Below are 25489 nucleotides of genomic sequence, written 5' to 3' on the forward strand. Positions count from 1 at the left end.
GTACCACAGCACATGTGGCGAAATTCAGTTCTCTTCCAAGGAGTGGCAGAGGTAAGAAGGAGGGAGGAAAACCTCCGTTGCTGTGCTCACCTGGCAGCAAAAATTGCCTGAAAAGAGAAAGAAATTGCTTGTAAATGGGGGTAATAATTATAAATAATGCTTCATAATCCATATGGCTCTTGCATAGATTTCATTTCAGTTAGAATTATCTGTGTTAGAGGGGTAAACACTTTTTCTAAATTTGGAGAACATTGAAGCGCTCAAAAGTAAGAATTAAAAACCTTTATTCTAAACTAAAGATAAAAGAAATGATGAAAATGTTTCTGAGAACCTTAATATCTGAGAACTTGGTTTGGGGACTCTGTAAGATTGAAAAAGTTAGGTCTGCATGTGTGAGTTAGTGAATACACTAAAATAATGTTCATGAAGCTATAATTATGAGAATTCAACTTTTTTTTAGATTCTATTTTTTAAGTAATCTCTACACCCAATGTAGGGCTCGAACTCACAACCCCAACATCCAGAGTCATATGTTCTACCAACTGAACTAGCCAGGCACCCCAAAAATCCAAAATTTTTTTTAAAAGAGAGAGGCTTTAAGTATTGATAATATTTATTATTTATCAGGAATGTGGAAGGGGGCACCTGGGTGGCTCAGTGGTTGAGCTTCTACCTTCAGCTCAGGATGTGATCCCAGAGTCCTGGGATCGAGTCCTGCATCAGACTCTCTGCAAGGAGCCTGCTTCTCCCTCTGTCAATGTCTTTGCTTCTCTGTGTCTCGCATAAATAAGTAAATCAATCAATCAATCAATCTATCTTTAAAAAAAAGGAATATGGGAGAAAGTTCTTATTTTTTAGAAACACATACTGACATATTTAGGGATGGAATGTCTTGTTGCCCCATGAGGGAGGTCTGTGGCTCATCTTTGTTTTTTCCCAGGTTTATATCACACCTTTTAGGCTCCTATTCCAGAAATAAATCAAGACACCCCTGAACCACTACCGTTTGCTGTATTTCATTCCTCCGTTAACTAACTCCATATGCTTATTATATGTGTCAAATAATTATAGCGTTATTTCTGGACTATTTTATCTGAGAGTTGTTTTTATACAGCACGTTCTCATGCACCGAGCCACCTCCAAACAGACCAGCAGAGACACCGTGTGGGAAGCTAGGTTCTATATGAATGAGCATTTAATAGGGATGTCTTCATTATGCACCATAGTTCATTTATTTTTCTCTCCACTGTATATGTGAAAATAATGTATCAAATCACAACTAGATTTGATAACTAAGTTTTTCTACTCAGTCTATTTCATGTGTTTCTGCACCACAGTAAAAGAATATTTCTGCCCTTATATGCAGCAAATATCAAGAGATGATTTATTTAACAATTATTAAAAACACTGGATTGAGGGGAACCTGGGTGGCTCAGTGGTTGAGCATCTGCCTTTGGCTCAGGTTGTGATCCCAGGGTCCTGGGATTGAGTCCCACATCACGCTCCCTGCAGGGAGTCTGCTTCTCCCTCTGCTTGTGTCTCTGCCTCTCTCTCTCCATGTCTCTCATGAATAAATAAATAAGATCTTAAAAAAAAAAAAACACACTGGATTGGGGTCTCCAAAGTGCCCCTAATCAATTTTTTCAGCCACACTGAGATAGTTGCTTACATTACGGACAGTAGACTATTACCTTTAAGGAAGAAGGTGATTGGAAGATAAAACAGCTACAGAATGTGTTTCTGAAGAATCCAATCTGCTCCTTGACTTTGGACAGTGGGAGGCACATAATTTACCTATGATACTGCAGGCTTTCAAATGTCAACATGCTATTCCATCGGGGCTGTGAATTTGCTTTTTTCAGCCATTAGAGAAGAATGAGATTGAAACCTACAGTCTGTTTTCATGTGATAACCTTGACACTGGACTACTGTTTGGTAGGGGGCTTGTGTCAGGGTGGGGGGCTGACACTCTGTAGATAAAAAGGTTAAGCCCAATAACAGTTTGTATTATGAAAAGTCACAGCATTGGAATTGACTAACTTTTAAAGAATCTTTAAAATGCTCAAACTTCTGATGTACAGAGATGAACCCATTAAAGTAAAGCACAGTTTCCTTATTTTTTCTTTTGCATAAAAATATTTCTCATAACTTTAAGTGCACTGCTCTTCAAGATCAACTGTAAAACCTGAAAGTGTCAGTCATATAGGTAATTGGAAACATATAAATTAAAGGAATGTACAGCTGTAGAATTAACTACTAGATCCATTTAAAGGACTAGATTTACTAAAAGTAAAATCTGTTTTCCAAAACCCTTTTTCTCCTTCATGATTATGTTGCATGGAAAGAAAAAACAAGCTTCATCATACATGTAGTGAATTTTAATGTTACATTTTTTTGTTGTTGTTTAGTCTTTCGTCCTTGAGTATTGAGAATAGAAACTACCATGTTTATCATACTTATTTTGACCTTAACCTTCTTTTTTTAATGAAAGAGACTTAAAATGTCCCAGCTGGTCTGACTCCCAGTGAGGGGGAGGAGACAATAGGGAACCCTTCTTCCTGTGCAAATGTCGAGAAGATGGAATAAGACCTGAGTGATTTAGGTGAACTGAGAAGCAGTCATCATCTTTATTTATGAAAAAATTAGGAAGCTGCTTCTTAAAGTTATAATACAATTATAATTGTATAATTTTCAAAATTTCAAGAAGAAATAGCAAAACACTGTACCAACTCAGGGACTGTTTCCTTTTAAAATACTGCTCCCAATTTGTTTTAATTTATGCTCTGTTGGATTGGTACAAAAAGAGGAATTCCATAGATAGGTAAACTGGAGGAGCCTGAAATGTAAAATAGAGTTGCTTTTGAGGTTTGACTTAATTGTTAGGGAGTAAAATTTTATTCCAAATTGAAATTCCACTGCAAAGAACTAAAAATATTAAGATTTAGAGTCTATAACCTAAAAAGAAAAAGGAAAAAACCAACTTATCTGCTGGAATTTGATGGTTAGCCCTCAGCTTGGCAAGCCAAGTGTTTTGAATTTCCAAAGTGGACTCTCTTTTAATATGCTTAAGGCTTATTTGTTGGTAGAAGAATTCACTGCAGAATATATTTGATCCATTCACCTTCATTGACATAAACCCACTGTAACGTTCTTGGAAAATGTTATATAGTTTGAGTTGGTTTGGCTTTTAATGTATAATAAGAAGAGTAGAAAGATCCAACATCCACAGTTTCTTAGAGTAAATGGCTGGATTTCTTTTGGCTACAGACATGCCCCACCTTGTCTGAATGCCAGCTCTCAGTGTACAAGCTATAGCAATGTCCTCAGAGACAAGGAAACCTAACTCAGAAAATTGGAAAATGGGAGCAGAGATATTAAAAGCTCAAAGATTCTTGAAGGGCATATAGGGCCACTGATGTATGTGTATGTGTGTGGGGGTGTGTGTCCACCCCTCATTAGTCCACCCCTCACCTTTCACAATACCAAAGAAGTATGTTCAAGGGTGATAGAGTTCTAGGAAAAACACACCATGAGAAGAGGCAAAGGTTTCCATAACCTTCCTGGGTGTGAGCAGAGTGGCTACAATGTGGGTAGTTTGAAGTTGGGGAATCTAATTAACTTGATTTGGTTTAACACATTTAAGAAATCATAGACTATCTTGGCCATAGATTCTGGTTCCTTAATCTTTCAGAAATCAATTTAGTGTGATACAGTTTTTTGCCTGGAAGATTTTTTTAGATCATACTTAATATATGGAGTTGTCTCTTTTTCATGAACTTAGAACACACCATGTTTTGATGAGAATAGTGGATTACTAAAGTCACCTGGCACAGCTCAGGTAGTTGCTGGGAAATATTGAATTGACAAGGGATTGGGAAAGAGTTAATATTTTAGCCACTTTACTAGTGATCACATGCAATTCTCTCTAGGTGATAAAATTATCCTTATTGTTACTTGAATACGAAATATCAGCACTCAAAGACATAAATGTGTGTATATTGATCTAATATTTATCTCAATTTGATAGAATGGTCTTTTACAAAAGATATATTACCTGAGCCTAAAATAAAATTGACTTTTTAAAAATATTTGACTGAGGGCACTTAGTTAACGTTAACTAAGAACTGTGATTACATTTCTTAAATTGTAAGCTATTTGATAAACAGCCGATGTTTATGTAAGCGTCAATAGCCTAAACTATTGGAATATTCAAAATGAACAATATTTACAGGTTTATAATTCCTTCTCCTACCACATGAGTTTATTAAATTCCTCCCATGTGTGAGGCATTCTGGTAAGTCCTTTATAGAATGCATTCATTGAATTCCCAGATCAATCCTGTGAGAATATTATCTTTAGACTCGTTTCATATATGCAGAAAGTAAGTTACCTTATTGTTAGATTGAATCTTATATTGTCATTTTTGTGGATTGAACTTACCTGCACACTAGAAATTTCATATAGATCCACTAAATATAACTATATTATAATGAATTTATATGCATAGTTATAATAATCACATGAATTTGAATATAACACTAGTCAAATCACATTGCCACTGTGAAGTGCCTTACCACAAAACTTGAGGTAGTAGTCAGTCTGGAAAGGAGGTCCTTTGTTACCTCTTGATTTTGTTTAAAAATCCAAATTTGCTTTATGTTCAGTTACATCATAGTGCTCTTTTGTAGAAGGTAAGTCTTCCAGAACAAGCTATATATTACAAAATTGCTAATTAAAACTGGGAAAAGTGTCACAAAATAAAGGGAAGCCTTCCCTGGCTGGAAATGATAGCCAGGATCCGCTTTAGTTTCAAGCAGAGTAGTTTTTAGTTCGATGTGGAGCACTTTTACCAAAAGCACATTAAATGTGGTGTGTTCGTGTATTCACAAAGTGGGTTTTAAGTTAAAAGTTGAAAAGCTGGAAGTGTATTTTAACACGGATTTGGGTATGCATTTTTTTTCTTTCTTCTTTGTATCTTATTATTTTTTAAATTAGAGTTAAAAGTAGGTCCTTTGGCTTTCTCCTCTTTGAGGGAGGGATCCTGAAGTGGTTTTCTTTGCCTTGTTGGGGGAGGTGGGGTGATAGGGGAGAGATTCAAAGAGGCAAGAAGGAGTGACTACCCTTTATAAAACGAATTATCTTGCAAGCATTTGAATGGCTTGGAAACAAACAGTTGCTAGTGCCACTCTGTTTTCAAGTGATTTTATTTCTCGTGGCTTGGGCCAGTGTTTGGAAATAATTCATCAAAAGGAGATGTCAGGATGAACAACAGACACATTAAAGTGAAACAGCCTTTGACGTGTCATACCTCTGGTGCTTTGAGACTTTTAATTTTGAAATTTTAGAAAGATAAGCTAACCGGAAAAACAGTGATCCACATCATCAAAAATACTTACTGTCAAGTCCAATTTCCCATTTCTTGTGTCCCATTGGGTATGTAGGGGAAGCTTCATTGCACCTTTTAAAGTGAGACTAGCCTTGAATATTTTGATGTCAAATGGCATAAACCAAGTTTGCTAATATTACAGTCATCTAAGATCATGTTAGCATCAAAAAGCCTCGTGGTGCCCCCAGTTTTAATAATTATCAATGCCTACTATGATGTAGCCTAGTATTACGTACGCCTGCTATTATACGTGCACCTCCTATTATGTAGGTGCAAAAATACTCGAAGATGATAAAAGTATGCTTAAAAGTCTGAGGATAATGAAATTATGTCAAGGTGGCTTTTTAGCTTAGTGATTGTGTTTCAATTTGTAAATGTTATAACTGTTTAAAAAAATTTTTTTTTCTTTAGCAAGCTGCAAACTTTTAAAGACATTAAGCCTGCCAAATTATAGCCACTTATTTCTGCCTGACGTATTTTTCAGCTTAGAACCACAGAGGGACTGCCAAGCCTGTTCCTTTTCATTACCTGTTCTGTGTCTGGCCCAGAGTTTAGATTTTCGAAAATGGAAAAAAGCTGTTTGCAAAATCACAAGGCTCTTGAGCTCTTAGTTTCTTCTTAGTATCAACGTTTATTTATTTAGGTTTGGGCTGGGTTTCAAAAGATTGAAATTGGAAACAGAGAAGGTGACTCTGAACACCATTTATCTGTATATAAGCGAACGTTCAATGTACGTTTAATTTAAAAAATTGCTGTTTCCTACAAGAGGGAGCTATTTTTCACATTGTTACAACATTTTTAGAGGTCACTAGGTGGTCATGTCACCAGCAGGGAGTTTTTGTTTGGCAGGCAGCACTGGCAGTTAGTTACAAATGCCTCCCATGATTCAGTGTTCAAAGGGGGCTGCTTTGCAAGTAACAAATACTTACAACCTGAGAACTGAAGTATAAAAAGTAGTGACAGGGGAAAATGTTTGGAAATGTAAAACAGCATCTTTAGTGGCCAAATTGGGGTGTTCGGGGAGTCGAAGATTACATGTCTACTTGATACTTGAGTTTAGCGTTTACAGAAGCAATAATGCCTTAACTACCCCACTTGGCCGTCACCTTGCTTCTAGTTAGCAAGTGCTCTTAATTTGGGAGTCATTGGTTACCGTGATTTGGAATAATGTTCAGATTCCTGACAATAATCTTTATTAACCTCATACCCTGCATTTGCCATCCTGATGGTTACTCAACCTGTGCCTCTCAAGTCATTCCTCATTGTGAACACTGGTAATTTAAGCAAGATTAAGTGGGCAGCTAAAAGCACCAATTACCGGGGCTTCTTCTAGGCTTCCATATTTACAGACAAACCAGTATTTCAAATTTGGGATAAGCGAATTATAAGCTGTCTTTATGTGGAAATAAATAAATGAAGTGCAGATGGATCTTTGAGGAAACCAGTTACGTTGAAAAAAAAAAAAAAGATTAATAGCCAATCATTAGAACTGCAAGCATTTTGTTTGTAATTAGTTTTTTAAAGCTTTAAAAATGGAGATAGATTTTTTTTTTTTTTTTTTTTTTTTTGGTCTTTAAAACGGGACAATTGCTGTGTCTCCTCTACCCTCCTCCTTTTAAGCCAAGGAAAGATTTAAAGAATGCAGTTATCAGTTAGGAATACAATGCAGTTAATTTGCTGTCTCATACAGCTTGTATAAGATACCTTATATTTTTTTAAGCTAGAAGCTAAATTAATTCGATTTGAGGAAGAATTGTCAGGGCTCATGTTGAGTTGTTTAGGATAGAAGAGCCTAAGAATTTCAGACTTCTTTAACAGAACAAAGGAAGACATTTAGCACCTGTGTCTATTTGCAGTTCAAAGAGAAACTACAAATAAATTGATAGGGTTTTCCTTTATTTGACTATAGCAGTTCGTTGATATTTTTCCCCTTATAATTTTGTGGGGTTTTAAAATCCTGTCTATAAGAACGAGCAACTGTCACAACCACACTTTTTTTTTTCCCCTTCAAGAGAATTAAATTTATATTCTTAATGACACTTTGCTACTCCTTTAATCCTTTGCAGAAAGCTTTTTGGCTCTGAAGATCCATTGAAATACTGGGTTTGGATGTTCAAGAGTTCTGTTAAGTGATTTAAAAAAGGAAGGCAGAATCCAGAGTGGAAATTTTATCTTGGATACACTGTCAATTTTAGAATTCAATTTTTCTTTTTGCACTTATCAGAAAAATTCATTTCTACTCTCCAATTTACATTTGCTTAAGTGTGTGCAAGTGGAGTTGTGATACCATGGTAAACACTAGGAACGTACTAAATCTCTAGATACAAACAGAAAACTGAGAATATTGTTGCTCAACATTCCTTTAAAAAAAAAAATAGTTTTCTCGTCTCCAGCAGCTGGGAATACTCATATTACTCCCTTGACAATTGAAGATTTGAACATATTTATCTTATAGCTGATAATAATAGTAAATTAATAAATAAAACTAATAACTATATCTTGCATTTATAATAGTAATAACTGCTTTTACTTGACCAAATGTAGTAAGTGGTTTAATTATTTTATCTTATATAATACCCTACGAGAGTATTATTATTCTCATCTTATAGATGAAGAAACCGAGATTCACAGAATTAGTTTCCCCCAAATCACACAGATGCTAAGGTGCAGAACTAGGATTTGAATCCGGATCCATGAGATTCCATTCATCCATTCAATAAATATTCATTGAATCTTCAGTGGATTTTTAAAAATTATAATTTTTAGATTCTATTTAGAAAGAGTCATTGACTCTCCTGCCAGTAGGTTATGGTCACTTCTTTCAAGGAATCGTTGGAAAAGGAAAGCTATATTTCCTACAGATAGCAATTTTCCCTTCATGGACTTACACTGTTTGTCCTAGGTGAAACTCCCAGCAGCCATTTGGACTGATGATTTTATGAGGATAAACAAGTTTGGCTCAACTGATGGAAGCAGTGCCCAGCTCATGATGGGGTCCACCACAGATATTGTTTGGAATGAATCAAGCTGCACCATCACTGTTTGGGCTAGGAACCACAACTATGTGTGTAGGGATACTGCCCATAATAATGCTTGCCATTTTCATGAGATTTTGCAGTTTATGAGATGCTTTCCTGTGGGTTATCTCATCTGAACCTCTCAATAACTTTGGGAGTAGGTAATGGTATTTTCATTTAAGATGCAGTATGTCAAGTGACTTGTCCAAGGCACACATCTAAAATCAGGTGACTGTCTTTCTATGAGTCTCCTCCTTTCTATTTTCCATTAGTACCAGTGGGAGAGGAGAGTTGAAGGTTCGGACATATCTCTCTCTTCTCATTGGGATTGCAGCATCATGGCCAATTCAATGCCCACTGAGTCCTGAAATGCTGCTGCCACTCACTTGGGGAATTCTGGCACCATCCACAGTGAATCGCTCTCTTCTCTAAGGATTTGTAGCAGGTTTAGATTTGTCTTCAGTCTACAGGCATTCCAGAAAATGAAAAGAATGAACATCCAAGCACTAGTTGTGAGCTGTCCTGGGTTGCTCTCACTGACAGCAGCTTTGTGACTAAAGGGAGATCCTTTTATTGGGATTCAGCCAAGTTCTCACTGGGTTCAAAGTGTTTGGGTTGTCAGTTTTTTCTGTGTCAGTGGCATCAGTGCTTAGAATAACAGTTACACATTGTCTATTTTATTTTGAGACTTATGAAATTGTAGATTTCCTGGGTTCAAATCATCACTTTGCCATTTGTTAGCCATGTGAACTCCAGTGAGCTAATTCACCCCTCTGTCTCTATTTCCTTATCACTAAGTAGGGAAATAATAGCACCTGCCTCATTAGATGGCTATACAGATTGAATGACTTAATACATAGAGAGGAGTTAGAATAGTGTAGTGTATAGTATAGTGTTATCTTGCTATAGTGCTATAGGATAGTATAGTGTTTGGTACAGAAAAAATGCTGGGGAGTGTTAGCTAAATATTACCTATTGCAGAATCTGTGGCATGTCCTCCGGGGTGGATAGCAGTCTTGGCAAGAGTGTTCAATAATCTTGAAACAGGCCAATGCAGTGCTGGTAAACCAGATTAATGGGAGAGGGATGGGAGGTGAGAAAGTAGGGGAGGGTGGTAGTATTTGCCAATTTCCATAGTGTAAATACTTCTACCATGGCCAAGGTACCAACTGACCATGGAGGTTGAAAGAGGTGCACATAACTGACTCTCACTAGCCAGTAGCATCCAGTTCCAACATACCACTGAAAATAGACTCTTCAGGCTGTGAGATTATTAGAGTAATTGCCATTGAAAATGGCCCCCTTTTATTTTGATGTGAATCTGTTATTTAGGGTCGGTTCCCAGTGACAGGGACCCTCTGTAGCTGATTGACCTGGATTGGGCTAATCTATTTTCTTTCTAGGAAGGTCAAATATCCTTTTTTCATGAAGTCTGAAGGTTGTAGCAGAGTTGTTATATAAATGGTATGTCTTCCCAAGATGGATTTGGAATTTCCTGCTACCAGGGTACTGGAGCATCTTTCTCACTGACTTTCCTAAGATTCACTTTTAGCTCTATTTTTTTATCCTTGACCTATCCAATTATGCCTCTAAGACTCCCTCTCTTTGCTAAGTTACCTGGAGTCAATCTCTATAGCTGGCAATCCAAAGAAACCTACAAACTCATCTTTTGTTAGAATTCTTTTTCTGGGAATTGCTTGACATGGGCCTCTGTTGTCTTCACTGAGATCTTCGGAGATGGGAAAGAGGCAGCTTGTGCTGGTTGTTTGAAGCTGTGACTTAGCTGGAGTTCTTTCTATTACTGGATTTGCATTAGCCTGATCTACCTGTGATTTCCATGCATTCCATTTCCTAATTCAAATCTTAGTGTCCTTGGGGAACAAGCCTCATCTGTATTCCCTTTAACCAATAGTTGGAGGAATAGCTACCATGTTCCTAAGTCTTCCCAGACATTGATTATTGACATACTGGTAGGTTCCATACATATTTACATTGCATTAAACAATTCAATGCAAAGAGAGGCAGAGTATGTCATATTTTCATATTTCATACTAGACTTTGGCCAGATGTGGTTTCCCTAAAAGTTAGTGTTGACCAACCCAGTTTTTTTTTTTTTCCTTCTCTGGGCACTGTGGGTGCCGAGAAGGCCCTGGACATCGTGTGTGGTGGGAACTATTTATGTAATAAAAGACCACTCCCCGCTTTTACCCTAAAGAAACAATATCTGAAACAGAAATCAAAGGAATGGTCACTTAGTAAGTGACACTTGGTAAGAAAAATTGGGGTTCAATATGATGTTTCTAAGGCAACCTACTTGGAAATCTTGGCAATATTTAGTGAAAGGTCAAGCACTTTTCAAAAGGAATAACAAGCAGACTGAAAGGGAATGACCAGATGTTCCTCAAACGCACCCTAATTATTATAATATTCAGCAATCAAATGAATGCTTCCTAGATTTTGAATGTCATGGACCAATAATGTGAAAAAATATTTTTGAAAACAACATAAAGCTTATTAAGCTATTAAGTTAAATAAGTCTATTTAAATGTTAACTCTATCACCATCATTTGATAAAAGGACATTTTAACACCACAAATGAGGAAGAACATTACCTAATTTCAGAATAAAAGGCTGCCATTACCTGGAAAGTGTTTTGGCAATCTTATTCCTACAGTATTTGCCTATGTCCTCACCTGTGTGCATGCATGCCTGAGTTGAGTATATGTGCTTGTATGTGTGTGTTTTAAATGAGTGTGTGTGTGCATGTATGAGAACTTAAGCACAAGCAAGTGCCAGTCTTTGATTTGGCACTTAAGAATGACTTAGTCTGACTATGCTTTTTCCCTGGTGATACTCTAACATCCCTGGAAGTTATATAGCTGGAAATAGGAGTAAATATGCAAGAAAAACATAATTTTAGATTACTTGAATCCTCTTAGCTTTTCCTCAGATGCTTATCCTCATCTGAGAGTCCCTTGTTTCCTTGTAGAGCCCTCCAGTACAGCCTTCCTTCACACCCCACCACCACCTCTGCACACTGTGAAAACCTACTGCCATCATCCCAGACCAAAGGGGTAATCCTTCCTTCCTACAAACATTTCAGTGAAATAACCGAGTCACACAGACTTGGGTTCAAATTCCAGTTTTCACCATTTACAAGTGATATGACTTTGGACAATCTGCTTAAATTTCACACACTCAGTTTATTCAGCTTCATGATATGAATAATAATAACTTTCTCTCTGGAGGATAATTTGAGAGAACTAAATGAAACTATGTGCTTTACTTATGCCTCACATACGCATATAGCAAACAAAGTAATAACTGTTAATAATTGTTAATCCTCCATCTGAACAATGGAGGCATTAATTGACTATTATTCGTCCTTTGTGGTTTAATTTTTCCATATGCATTTGTTTTCTTTAGCAGAAGAGTTTGCGAGCCCTCTCATTGTTCCCACATAGCATCTAGCACAGTATTTGTCCATAGTAAATTCTCCTCACATGTGTAGAGATTAAGACACAGAGTAACATTAGATGGTTCTTTTATGCCACCGCCCAAGATTGTGTCACCATCCTCATGGATGCTTTTTTATTGGTCCTCTCACTAATGGGAATTTAGAAAACATTCTAAAGCATTCGGCAGCCACACTCTTCTTTGACTCCTGCCTTATGTCCCATGACTTGAAGTTCAAATCTAAAGGAAGGTGCTCTATTGCTGCACAGTGGTGCAGGGCAGCCTCAAGGCTGTCCTGGGAGATAGATGATCTGATCTCAAAGCAATCCATCAACAGGTCAGTGTTTCAGGGAGTGGTGATCAGTGTCAGGTTGGGATTTGGTCATGAGGAAGTTACTCACTAAGTAGTTTTCCAGGTCTGGAGGTACCCAGTAAGGGACTGGAATTTGTCACCTTTCTGGGCTTCTAGTCCCCCTCTTCCCACTCTGATTTGTGTAGCAGGCTCTCTTCTAAAGGACTGGGTTGTCTCTAGTAGGTAGTCTTTGGTGCATGTAGGATTAATAGTTGGATATTGTGAACAGGGAATTGCTTCAATATTTTCAGTCTTTGAGGTTAAAAAGTGATAAAGAATTATACTTTTCTATGGGCATGTATTATAAACAAGATGAAGAAACCAATAAAGCTGCTTTTTTTTTTTTTTAGATTTTATTTATCTATTCATAAGAGACACAGAGAGAGAGAGACAGGCTGAGACACAGGCAGAGGGAGAAGCAGGCTCCATGCAGGGAGCCCGACGTGGGACTCGATCCCAGGTCTCCAGGATCATACACTGGGCTGAAGGTGGCGCTAAACCGCTGAGCCACCCAGGCTGCCCTAAAGCTGCTTTTTTATGGAAGAAGAATGTTAGGTTGAACTGCATGAAATCACTGATATTTGGCTGTTTCTGATACACAGAAAAGTACACTTTATATCATTCAGGCTAATAGCTATGGATATGAAGCTTTGAGTTTCTGTTTATTTGTTTATTTTTGAGCTTCTGGATTGCAGCTGCATAACACTGGACATTCAGAATGAAGAGGACAGGATGGGAGAGAGCTTTTGAATCAATTATTCCAGTATTTGATACATGTGGGTGAACCTACCATATGAATTCTTACACCCAGCTGTTGGATTGGTAAACAGAATTCATGGATATCTTCTTTGCCTGGTATTGCTAACGATCTGGTATTTGTTACTGACAGAAATAGAATGGTATTTCTTTGTGTTCTGTGGCATCGTTGCAGGGCCAGCCATCATGACTATGTGCATGGAGAGTCCCTGGGGCCTGCTGTGTGTAGCAGAAGTTGTGCCTGTCTTCTTTGTCCTTTCCTTGCTGGTACCCGGTATGCATGGGTACTCAGTTAATATGTGTTCAAGGAATTGAAGAACTGGGCTCTGATCATCTGGTTAGTTTATTCTTCCCTGTGTGGTCAGTAAACAGCCATGCCAGAGGAAGACATTCCCTCCAGTTGCTTTGGACTGGACTTCCTAATTTCACATCAGAAATATCCCTGCTTCTTAGTGATCGCTCCTCCTGGAGTGGAAATTTCACTTCCATGAGCCACAAGGCCACCCATACTGTAAATCTGAGACTGCTTTCTATACCATTGTGTCTTGGGCTGGTTCCCCCACGATTCTTTCCAGATGTGGAGTTCTTTCAGGTAGTTTACCAGACTCTTTCATTCTGCATCCGCTGTCTGGTTTCACATTCCCTCAACCTCTGAGAAGGAGCATGCTAGTAGTGTCCCATATATTATATCATGAATCCAGAAATTTCAGGTAACTAACAGATACAACTCATTTCTGGATTCACTAGCTGATTTTTGTAAGTCTTAATTATATATATGTCTTTTAAATCAGTTGCTTAGCAATGCAATACTTTTGGTGTATAAATGTGTATGTATAGTTTTATACTTCTGTAGTTTGGGCTCTGAAATTAATTTATGGCCAAGGAATATGCTCTTGCATCTCTTTTTTAGTTTAGAGCTTATGATACATTGGCTTATGAAACCTTGCTGAGAAAGTGGCCACACACATTCACTTTCTCTCCCATTGACACATGCAACAAGTGGCTAGTGAGTGTGCATTAGACAGACTCAGTGTGTTTTCATGGCAGCATTTTAGCAAATTCTTCCCAACATATAACTGCTATAAATTTGGTCTCACTTTTCCCCCTCACAATGTTGAAGAGTGTATTTCTAATCTCTGTCATTTGGACTTTAGTTTTTTTCCAGAAAAATATATCATCCCAGTTTTTAGGTATGAAGCTCCTTTGGAATTGCAATCTATTTTATTCTATATGTTCTCCTCGCAAATTCATGTATGGTAAATACAGAAATGCTGAGATTTTCATTCCATTTGGGTGCAGCTTTGTGTTCATTAAGTTCCCCCACCCTTTTTTTTAAAAAAAGGCACCTGAAGTATAGCTATCACCTCTTAACCAACTTCTCAGCAGACCTGATCCTATACTGAATGTTCATTTGATAATTTGATAAGTGCTCATTTGAATCTAAGCTTCCACCAAGGAATGAAAAATGTGAGCAGAAAGAGGATTAGAATGTGAGATGTCCTAGCTCCGTATGCATTGCTGAGCTCTCCTATGGCTAATATTCATTTTTTAAATAAGCACCCTCTGTGGTACCTTTTTAGAATATAGATTATACAGATGTAATTGCTCTGGGAAAAACTGGAAAAGGGAGGTATTTATTGCAATGGCCACAAGATGGCAGACCTAAAATCCAGACTTCTCAAAGAGATTTGCTTGAGGAATTACATGTTTGAGGGTGCTTTAAAAGCCATCAGCTTCCCAAAGGAAGACTCCTGCAGGTTATCCTGAATTGCTGTTCAATTCTGTGGCAGGCACAGCAAAGGAGAACAGCTTCAAGCTGATGGGAATCTGGTTAGCCCCCCTCCCCCCATCAGATATGATGCCTTCCTGCTCCTTCTGGAAACCTGCTTTTTGCTTGGCACACACAGACGCAGCACACTCTCTTTCCTTACCCCAGTCAGAAGACACCACTGCCTTTTTTCCTTCCCCTGAATAGGAGGAGCTACTTCCATCAAATTTCTTTTTTTTTTTTTTTTTTTTTGTATTTCTCTACAAAGATCTGCTTTATAGAAACTTAATTCAATTTTCTTCAAATGTTGCATTAACAAAATTCTGGAATGTGCCCCCTTCTGCTCATATTCCTCTACAGCAATGACATGACAATCTGTTTTGTTTTTCATTATAATTTAGCCTATGGGAATATTCTATTCCATGTAAACATAAATAAAGGGAGGTTTGATTTAACACAAAAATTTCAAATTAAGAAGGGAAATATTTAGTTCAGGATGCAGGAGGGCAATTTGCTGCTATGTGCAAAGACTTACTAACAACTCTTAGTAGCATTAAATATACAGAAGAGGGAAAATTAAAATGTATTATATTTTGGGAAATATGTATACATATACACACATATATACATTTATATATATCACCAATAAGAAAAATAATTGGTCAGATGCCCTGAGCCCTAAACCCTGGAGTCAATGACCTATTTTCTGGCTGTTATTCATTTCCAACCAAAAAGTTAATGTGATAAGACAAGTGTCTTGACAGTAACTGATCATCCGTGGACAATAGGTTTAGCAAAGATCTGGCCCACAGTGAGGTCCAGATGTATTTGGTTTTCTTATTATCAATCATCAATAACCCTTCGAGGGAGTCTGGTTGGGAGTATTTCACACAGAAAGCTACATTGACAGAGTTAAGTGATCAACAGAGAAGCTTTCTCATCACTGAATGACGAGAATAATGGGAACAAACAAGAACTACAGCAAGCAATTACACACTAATGTCTGGTGTGCTAGTGTGTACCTGATATGCCTGGTCAGTGCGGGGTCAGAAGCCCTTTATTTTACTTGCGCTCCCTGTCTTCCAAATTTACCCTTTTTTTTAGTTGGTTTTTTTTTTTTTTTTTTTTTTTTTATGGAAGAATTTTTGTTTTGAAGTTGTTTGACTTTGGTTAGATTTTGCACTTGACCTTGACTTTTAAAAGGTCACCTTTCAGAATACATTTCCATTTCTCATGTGGCATGAAATCATATCTTGCCCACTTTTGTGTGGCCTTTCCTATCAGTTTAGATGGGTGCTATTGAACAGTTATTGACTAAATCAAACCTGGGTGGCCTGGGATGCAACTTCTATGATGAACACACTGTGTCCACACTCAGGCTCTGTTTTCTCCTTTAAATTTCTTTGCAAAACAGACATCATCTTATGTAAGTCAAATGTGCAACTAAACAGAAACCAATTTCAGAGTCAGTCTTGAGAATAAGAGACCCACTGGCATGTTTAGAATGTTTATTATAAAGGGAAGCCTGGTAGAAAATAATGCAAAACTTGAATCTTTACATTTGGTGGTATCCATGTTATGTAATAACAAGTAATTGCTAACATTTGTGTGGTTGTTCCAGGCACCCCTGAACAGAATCTTTACATGCATTATCACATTTAACTCTCACAAAGAATTAAGAGAGAATTACTATCATCCTTCTTAGTTCAATTATGAGGAAATCTAAGTTTCAGAGTCATTAAGTAACTTGCCCAGGGTCACAGAGACAACCAATTTTGCTGAGACTTAAACCCAGGTACATTCAGTTCCAAAGTTGAGGATTAGTATCCTAATCAAGGACCTTAATCACCTCTTAAGGACATGAGTGATACATTATTTATGTAGATAAGTTTAAAGAAATCACGATAGGCTAAAAATCAAAAGAAGTATTTTCTTATCTCATGTGCGTGCGTGTGTGTATGTGCACGCACATGTGTGTGGTACACAGTAATCAGTAATACCTCAAACAAATGTCTTCTACTAGGACTTAGAGAGGGGCTCCTCCCATCTCCCATTGCCTTTTTATCAGTTCTCCCAAGGGATGGGAATGGGGCGAGCAATTTAGGATGGGGCTGGAACTCTTCCTGATACTCATCCTCCTCTGGCCTCTTCCACATGAGAAAGTCAGCTAGCCTCCAACACCCTGATACTCATTTGAGCAGAATGACACGAGGTGCCAACATTTGCCATCTTAGTGTCCTGAAGGTGCACAATGCTGCGACTTCAGAGTTTCCTGGCCCAGACACACTTGGTGGAACCCAAGGATGGCTCAGCTGCCTAAACTTAGGTCATGCCCTGAGTAAGTAGCGGGGTAAAAGCTGGTGCATGGAGTAAAGAGCTTCCACAAGACTTCATGGCCCCTGTGTTAGGAAATTCCAGTCATGTGCTATTAGGTTTCAAAGACAAAATTCTCCGTAATTGGAGTAAACTGTTTCTTGAGGTCAGTTTTAGGTGGGCGACAGAGAGCAAACCACATTAAGGAGTCAGGCTGCCAAAGCCTGGCCTTTACAGATCTGGTCTGTTCTTTGTCCTTGGTGGAACTTGTGGTTGTTCAAATATATCTCACCCTGTGGGCCCCACCTTATGTGAACAGCTTTGCTTTCTGCGTGGGCCCTTCTGCATACACAATATATCATTCTACTGGTGGGTCGTGTTGATAGTAATTGATATCAGAAGACTTCCCTTTCTCAAGATGCTTTTTAAAAATTCTGCTTTTAAAATTTAAGCAAATGAGCATCTATCTCCAGAGTTGATCACAGCAAACCTCCACCCATCCTCACTCCAGGGGTGAGAGAGAGGCTGTTTTGAACAGGATCTTTCGTCACCGTCTGTCTTAAGTCACCTCCTACTGAACTTATGGTTGAAGATTCAGGGTCATGAGGGAAAGAAAACAGTAATTAACTGGGAAAAGTTGATTGAGCGGAATTTTTTTTTCCCACAGTATGATTAGAACATGACTGCGGGCTGAGCACCATACATAATGTAGGTTCTCCCTTGCATGTCATTATCCAAACATTTCTTAATGGAATGCATTTTTTAAGCATCTGCTTTTGTAATTGAATGTGTTCCTAAAGATGGGTCAGCTCACTAAAACAAGAGCCTGTAGGAAAGCAAGAAAAAAAATGTGTTAATACTTTTCCCCAATCCAATTTATAAGAGTTCCTAATTGGTCTGCCTCATTTACAATTCCTAAAATTAATTTTGGACCCTCTCAGCTCAAGTCATCATTAATAGAGTGACAGCAACAGGGAGTGAAATAGAAATGTTTATAAAGCTCCCTTTTAAATTGACTGTGATAAGTGATGTAGTGATGTATTACCATCAGAGGATTCTGGAGCTCTCTTTGTGAAGGTTAGCCACAGGCAACACTCAAAAGAAGGCATTTATCTTAGTGGGAGACGCCCTTCAGTCTTTTGTTTTATTCCATTGAGGTTTTTTTTTTCAGGGTGGCTCAAACCATTTTTTTTGGTGTTTTATTAGCTGTATCTTGACTACCTCCTACAAACTGAATGACAGCATAGGGCTATTAAATGTGTTCTTGCACATATTTTTATCCATTGTTAACCCTGACTAAATGTGTATAAGGGCACAGAAGTCCCCCCTCTTTTTACTTCATTGTTGCCCATATTTGTTAAAGAAATTATTCCCCTTGACGTTTGTTTAGGCTGCACTTTGATAAAATGCTGTCTATGGTCCACTTTCTTAGCTTGGCATTCAGCAGACTCTTATAGATTTATTTCTCTTTGCATTATCTTATCTTCCTTTCTAGCTTATTTGGGCTTCTTTTTCATATTTTAAGCTACATTTTGGGGCATAGACGGATCACCTTAGTAATTGTATACTGAAGCGTTGCAGTGTTCTAAAGATAATTTTGCAAGCCTTTGGTATATACTTAACCCCACTAACTATCTAAAGATGAGGAAATCTGTTTTTTTCATGTTGTCTATGAATAGAAAGGACAGATTAAGTGTTGGAGGTGGTTTCAGACTTCTAGAAACTTTCTTCAGGTTGATGGGACCGTAACAATTTCTGAAGCAATGTAAATCTGGCCTTGAATCTAGAAGATGATTCACTTGATGGAGAAAACAATGAGGATATTTCTTTGTGATTCCAATTTATATCCAAATGTCTTTTCACAGATACACTCTATACTTAAGGATTTTTTAAAAAGATGTAGATGTAAAAGGACATTAGAAATGCAAATATTTCCATTTTCCCAGACTTTGAAAGACTGAATCAAAATTCCCTTTTGGGGAGAAAAACAGTGGTAACATTTAAGCTTCCTAATTTATTACAATGTTTGCCATTTTCTCAGAACAGGCCTCTGTGTATTTTCAGTAAGGTATTTGTCAGTAGGTGTAGTAGTTGTATTAGCAAATTGCCTTATGGGAATTGCAAAAAGTATAGAATCTGGTATATGGCTGGCAAATGAAGTTAATCTTTAAAAAATGTATGTTCAAAAAAAAAAAATGCATGTTCAGTATCTTCAAAAAGCCCCTGACTACTAAAGCAGGAATGATGAAAACCCATTTAACTCTGCTCTGCAGAATTAGCTCACAATGATTTAAATTATTAGTTGAAATGTATCAGCTTGATAAAGAATTATTTAAAATTCATTTTATAAAGCTTATTGCTTAAAAAAGCCACAAATGCAGTGGTTCTGTCACCCTAGAATTAAGAGTTTGCTTTGCCTGACATCCCTGTACAAATAAGTAGTGGCCAGATAAGTCTTAAAATATTCAGAACATTTTTCCGAACATCCTAAAGTGTAAAATGTTCAAATTTCTAGTTTTATATACTTTTTTTCCTACCAATTACTCTTTGCTTTAAATAGACTGGAATTATTGAACATAGATTTCAATCAAGTTATTTTAAGAGAAATTATCAGTAGTTTATGGTTAACATATAAAGGAGGATTTCAAAATATATATATGATTCTTGTTACACTAACCTTATTGACAGTTCTATGATTGTATAATACCAGCATTTATAAAATAGATTTGTCAGCCAGAAGCAAACAAAACAAAATAAAAAAAAAATAAGGAAAATGTTACAAAGAAGAAAATGGGTTATTTTGCATGAATATTAATATTGATGAGTAGTGGTTTTAAATATACTTTTATAAAAATGATTTAAGTGTATTTGAGGTATAATAATTGATAATAGGACTTGGGACTGTATTTGGCAATAACATCTGCAGAGAATTAGGAATTGACATATGTTTTGTAATCAACAGTTTTCTGATCAACAAAAAACCAAGAGTTAGAAATTAATTTATTGGGAATTTTAATGATATTACAAGAGGAAATATAAGTTTTAAGTTGGAAAAGGAATTTAGAAGAGTCTATGTTGGCAAATTGAATTAAAAAATATTTTTTTAAAAAAGAAATCTCAACAGTCAATATAAAAAGAAAGAAAGATCAGTTTTTAGACTGATGACTTGTAACAGTTATTAAAGCTGTGTTAATTCTTAATTTTGACCTGGAAGAAGAAAATGGGTTGAAAAGGACCATAGGACATAGAGATATAAAAGTTGATCCAGGGAACCTATTTAGGTAATGCTTACAATTAAGTGGGAGATGATGTAGATTGTACCAGACATGTGTATATGAAAGTATGTGTGCGTGCACTTAACCCGTGCATAAAGAGTAGAGGGACAGAGAGAACATAATAAATACCTTGATGGGAAAATGAACACATTTCACATATGCCAAGTATTTGAAGCATGCATCTGCAGTTTTTTTGGTGACTGAGAAGTTTCATTTACAGTTTTTTAATGTTTACTCTCATGATATTTTGTGAGAAATGGGAAGAATGCTGGAAGGTATGGGTAGAAAAGGGCAAAAACCAACCTATTTCACCAACGTGAGGTAATGACTATTAGCATTTTAGTGTCTTTCCCTCCCATTTTTTTCTATGAATATAGTTTTATGTTTTGGCGATCTTATATATACACATGCACATCAAGAACTGTGAGGATTCTAGATTTTTCCTTATTGGCATGCTAATAGGTTAGTCTGCCTCGGTTTCATGGATGTAGGTAGATGACCAGAGACTTTGAGGTCAGAAACAAAGGACTTCACTGCTCAAGGTGCAGAGAGTAGGATCAGTATATTTATGTCAATTCTCCTTTCCTTAAGTCTCATGGAAGCAAGGCAGATGGGCCAGACGAATAGCTGTACCTACAGTGGATTGATTACATTGCAAGAGAAGAATCCTCAATCTACGGAATCTGAATCTTTTATAATGGCAGTAACATGCCTGCCCTTTGCTCTGGATTGAGATACTATTATATGAGGACAGTAAGCATGTCTATCCTTTGATCCAAAGGAAAAAACTACCTCTGTCTTCTAAGGCTATTCACTGTACAAACGTTCTGGAAAGATTGTGAGAAAAGAAGATAGTGACTATGCTTGTAAAATGGGCAGAAGTATGAGACATGTGTAGAATTGTCTCTCAACAAATGTTTTCAAAGATCTTTTTTAGTCAGCATTTTACATGCAGCATATAGCTGTAAAGAGTGAAATGTAGAGGGATATCTGGGTGGCTCAGTCAGCTAAGCATCTGACTTCAGCTCAGGTCATGAGCGCAGAGTCCTGGGAGTCTGGGATCTCAGAGCCCCACACCCCATGCTGAGCTCCATGGTTAGTGGGGAGTCTGCTTCTCCCTCTCCATCTGCCCCTGCTCTTGCTTGCATGTGCATGCTTGCTCTCTCTCTCTCTCTCAAATAAATAAATAAAATCTTTTTTAAAAAAGAGTGAAATGTGGAGATGCAGCATAATTTATGATCAATTCCCAGTATTTCTACCAATGATTTCTTAGGTTGTTTCCATTAAAAAAAGCATCACATGGACATTTCACTTTGGGGCAGAGTGGGGTAAAATATTGCAATCACCTTAGGTGTGTGGTAGTTAAATTGGAGGAGGTAGCAAATAGGCTCTCTTTGATTTGAAGGCTGTGCTGCCTCTTCAGCTTGGCTTTATGTACAAATATGCACAAGCTGTGAACAGTAAGCATGTCTATTGTCTCAAGATGTTATCCAGAAGGAGACAGGCTGTGTGAAGCTGGATTTGAATGCTGCTGTTGATAGTCCAGGCTGCACTGGTTTTCTTCTGGAAAGTGGACATATTCCCTGACATTTCTGCTGCTCATATGTCTGACTGAGCCTCCAACAGAAGCTCCTACTGCCTGCCATTAGCAGGGCCCAGAAAAGTCCATACAAATCCCTGCAGTGAAAAGGGAGAAAATCTGAGATCCAAATAATGACCATCTTGTTCAAACATCTGGAGGGGGCCTGGTCTGGAGGGGGCCTAGTCTGGGAATTAAAGAAAGATAAAACAGGATCATGACCAGGTTTTAGTCCTGGGACTTGTATGCAAAGAAAATACCCAATACAGAGACTTTCCCAGGACTGCAACATCTTATAAGAGGTCTTCTCTCATTTTTAAAAGAATTACAATTCTTTGGGGCACTTGAGTGGCTCAGCTAGTTGGGCATCTGGCTTTTGATTTCAGCTCAGGTCATGATCTCAGGGTTATGCCCCAGGTAGGGCTCCATGCTGGGTGTGGAGCCTACTTGAGATCCTATCCCTCTGTCCCTCCCCCAGCTCTTTCTCTTTCTCTCTCTCAAATAAATAAATACAATTAATCTTTAAAAAATTAAAAATTGGAGTGCCTGAGTGGTGTAGTCAATTAAGTGTCTGACTCTTGGTTTCTTCTCAGGTCATGATCTCATTGGTTATGGGATCAGCCCCACATCAGGCTCCTCACTGCTTGTAAGAGCCTCTCCCTCTGCCTCTCCCCCTGCTCATGTTCTGTCTTTCTTCCTCTCTCTCAAAATAAATAAATCTTTAAAAAATAAAATTAAAAATTAAAATTAAATAAAAATTAAAAATGAAAGGAAGATTTGTACAGTGATATCTTCAGACATTTTTTATTTTTTATTTTTTTTTTTTTAGACATTTTTTAAAGTACAAAGTAGACATATATTTCTTGAGCAAATGTTTTTGACCCTCACTATGTGCTCAGTGCTCTTTCAGAAGCCAGAGAATTGGTGGTGCACAAGGTAGATGAGGTTCCAGTTTCATGGAGTGCCAAATCTGGACAACAAATAATGAATATCTAAGATCCTTTTAAATAGCAAAGAGTTTTATGAAGAAAGAGTATAATAAGTATAATGTGATACAGTGGCTTGGGCACAAAGTAGAAGGTCACTGCTAGGTAAAGGAGCTAGAGAGGGCTTTTCTGAGTAAGATACATTTGAGTTGAGACCTGAAGGGTAAAGACCTGTGCGAGGGCATTCCAGTCAGAGGGTATGGCAAAAGCAAAGCTTATGAGGTGAAAATAAGTATAACATTTTCAAGGACTAGAAAGAGTTTGGACACAAAATGTGCTGGAGTCTACTGATTATGGAAGGAGAAGGGGCACAAGGTGATCTCAGACAGGTCAGGGCCAGTTGGTGTAATGAGTCACAGGCATCAATAAAGGGTCTGGATTTCAAGTCTAATGGGTGACGCAATGGATTTTGCAATCAGCAGAGTGGTAGAATTCAGATTTATAATATTTTTAAAGATTACTTGGGGTTTTGTTCCAGGGAGACCAGTGGGCTGCAGGAATGAATGCTGGTGGTTAGGAGAAATTTGGTAGCAGTAGATCAGTTTAGGTAAGGAATGTCTTCTGGAGTGAAACCTACTGAAGTTGTTAATGGGTTGTCTCTGGGTAGAGAAGAAAGGGAAGGAATCAAGAATGACTTCTAGGCTTGGTGTTTGGGTTACTCAGTGGGTGGTGGTATAATTACTAGATAAGGAAGACTGAGGAAGGAATGGTATTTGGTGGAATGGCAGGAAAGCATCATTAATTACATTGAAAATGGAAAGGACTACCCTACCAAATATCTATGTCTGCCTTCAGAAGAAAATCTTGCATGAAAAAAAAAATGATATTTATATTAAAATTGTTGGCCAGTTTTGTTGGGTTGTCTTGGTGTACCTAGAACTTTACTTGGCAAATGGTGGGTGGGTGGATGGATAGATGAATGAATGAATGGATGGATGGATGGATGGATGGATGGATGGACAGATGAATGGGTGGATTAAAGTGTCCTAGAAGTGAATGCTCAGATTGACTCCTTCCATTTCTAACTTGCAGCTTTGTCTATGAAGCCAATGAAAAATGGCTCCTTCAGAGAAAGCAGTGCATGGGTCTCGGGGGTTCTGACACAAACTACTTTGTCCATTCTGAAAATCAAAGAGTTAGCTTGTCTTAAACATTGTCCATGATTCCATCCCATTAAGACAATGCTCTATGGTTCATTTCAACTATAAATGACAACTTTTTTTTACACTTTATAAAAATTATCGCAATAATCTTTATTTTACCAGACAGGAAGCGCTGCTTGCGGCAATCAGTGAAAAAGATGCAAATATTGCCTTGCTGGAATTGTCTGCTTCCAAAAAGAAAAAGACACAGGAAGAAGTCATGGCCCTCAAGAGGGAAAAAGATCGGCTCGTCCATCAGTTAAAACAGCAGGTGGGGCCTCCTGCACGAAAGGTGTGTTTTGCTGGTGTGGGGGCTTGGGTGCTTTCTCTGGGTTTAGCTACTCTTCATTCTCCCACGTCCATCGTGCCAGCTCAAACAGCTAAAACCAGGTAGGAATGAAATGGCCCAGGTTGTTGCTGGAACATCACTTTACTGCTTTTCTGTGTTTATGTGCATGTGCCTGAGCTTGTGTGGTTTGCAGCCAGCTCTGTTTTCCTTTCTTTTGTATTTGCATCATCTCCCCAGAAATAGCTCTCAGGTCTCTTCCTTCCAGTGGACTTTGTATGACTTCTGACTAAATCTTAACAAACTATGAATTAAATTCTGGGCACTTTCTTTCTCATTGGAGCTATTACCTTCTGTTTTGCTCACTTTCTGGGCCCCATCAGTAACTCTCCTCATCTAGTTCTTTATACTTCTTTCTCTCTATACTTCCAACTTTGATTCTTTAACTAGTTCCTTCAGGACCTTTTTGGCTAAGGAACATCTCCCAGCCCCTAGTACTGCCAGACTACGCTTGGAGACCTCCCCAGCCATTATTTAAACATTCTTTTTATCACCTATTTACCCAGTTATCCATCTTTTTTCCTCCTCTCTAGGCCACTCTATTTCTTCTGAGGGAGAAGGAAGGAGGGGCAAAGTCCTAACTTGTACAGAAAGTAGTTCTTTTCTTTTTGGAGGGGTTTCTGAAAGTGGCTTGAATGGAAATTGTACCTGAAGCATATTACAAAATCATTCCTGAAATCTTCAGACATCATTTCTTCTCCATATATAACTTGGGGGCTTTGGGTAAGCAAATAGTTAAAGAAATTCACTTGGATTCTAGCTTCATGATGAAACCAACTCAGCAAATACTATGGCTCAGTGGTCTGTGGTCTCACAAGGTAACAGGTCACATCTTAGTTCTGGGCACATGTGGCTCTGAAGCTTTCTAAATGCCGTATGATACCACATGGAGTGTGTCCACATCAATTTCAGCCCCCAGGACTGGTTCTCTGCCTGCTATGGTGATCTGGGCACAGTGTACAAGATGAGTGGAAGGGAAGCCAAAGAAATAAACCCTTTTACCTCACAATTGGGCCAATTCTTTCCCTCCTCAGAAAGGAGGAGTCAACCTTTGGCCCTGAACCAGAGTCCATTTCTCATAGGGCTGCCTTGCTGAGAGAGAGAGACCAATGC

At 37.9% G+C, this 25489-nt stretch overlaps 1 protein-coding gene across 1 annotated transcript in view; it reads left to right on the forward strand.

Annotated features, from left to right (window-relative positions):
• The window catches only part of ERC2 (ELKS/RAB6-interacting/CAST family member 2), a 946536-nt gene that overhangs the window by 708029 nt on the left and 213018 nt on the right, over positions 1–25489 (forward strand). The window contains exon 16 of the mRNA XM_038566126.1: positions 24154–24301. Within this exon, the coding sequence (XP_038422054.1) occupies positions 24154–24301 (148 nt within the window). The remainder of the gene's footprint in view (positions 1–24153; positions 24302–25489) is intronic.

This window comes from Canis lupus, chromosome 20 (assembly GCF_011100685.1).
Source record: "Canis lupus familiaris isolate Mischka breed German Shepherd chromosome 20, alternate assembly UU_Cfam_GSD_1.0, whole genome shotgun sequence".
In the NCBI taxonomy this organism is placed as follows: Eukaryota; Metazoa; Chordata; class Mammalia; order Carnivora; family Canidae; genus Canis; species Canis lupus.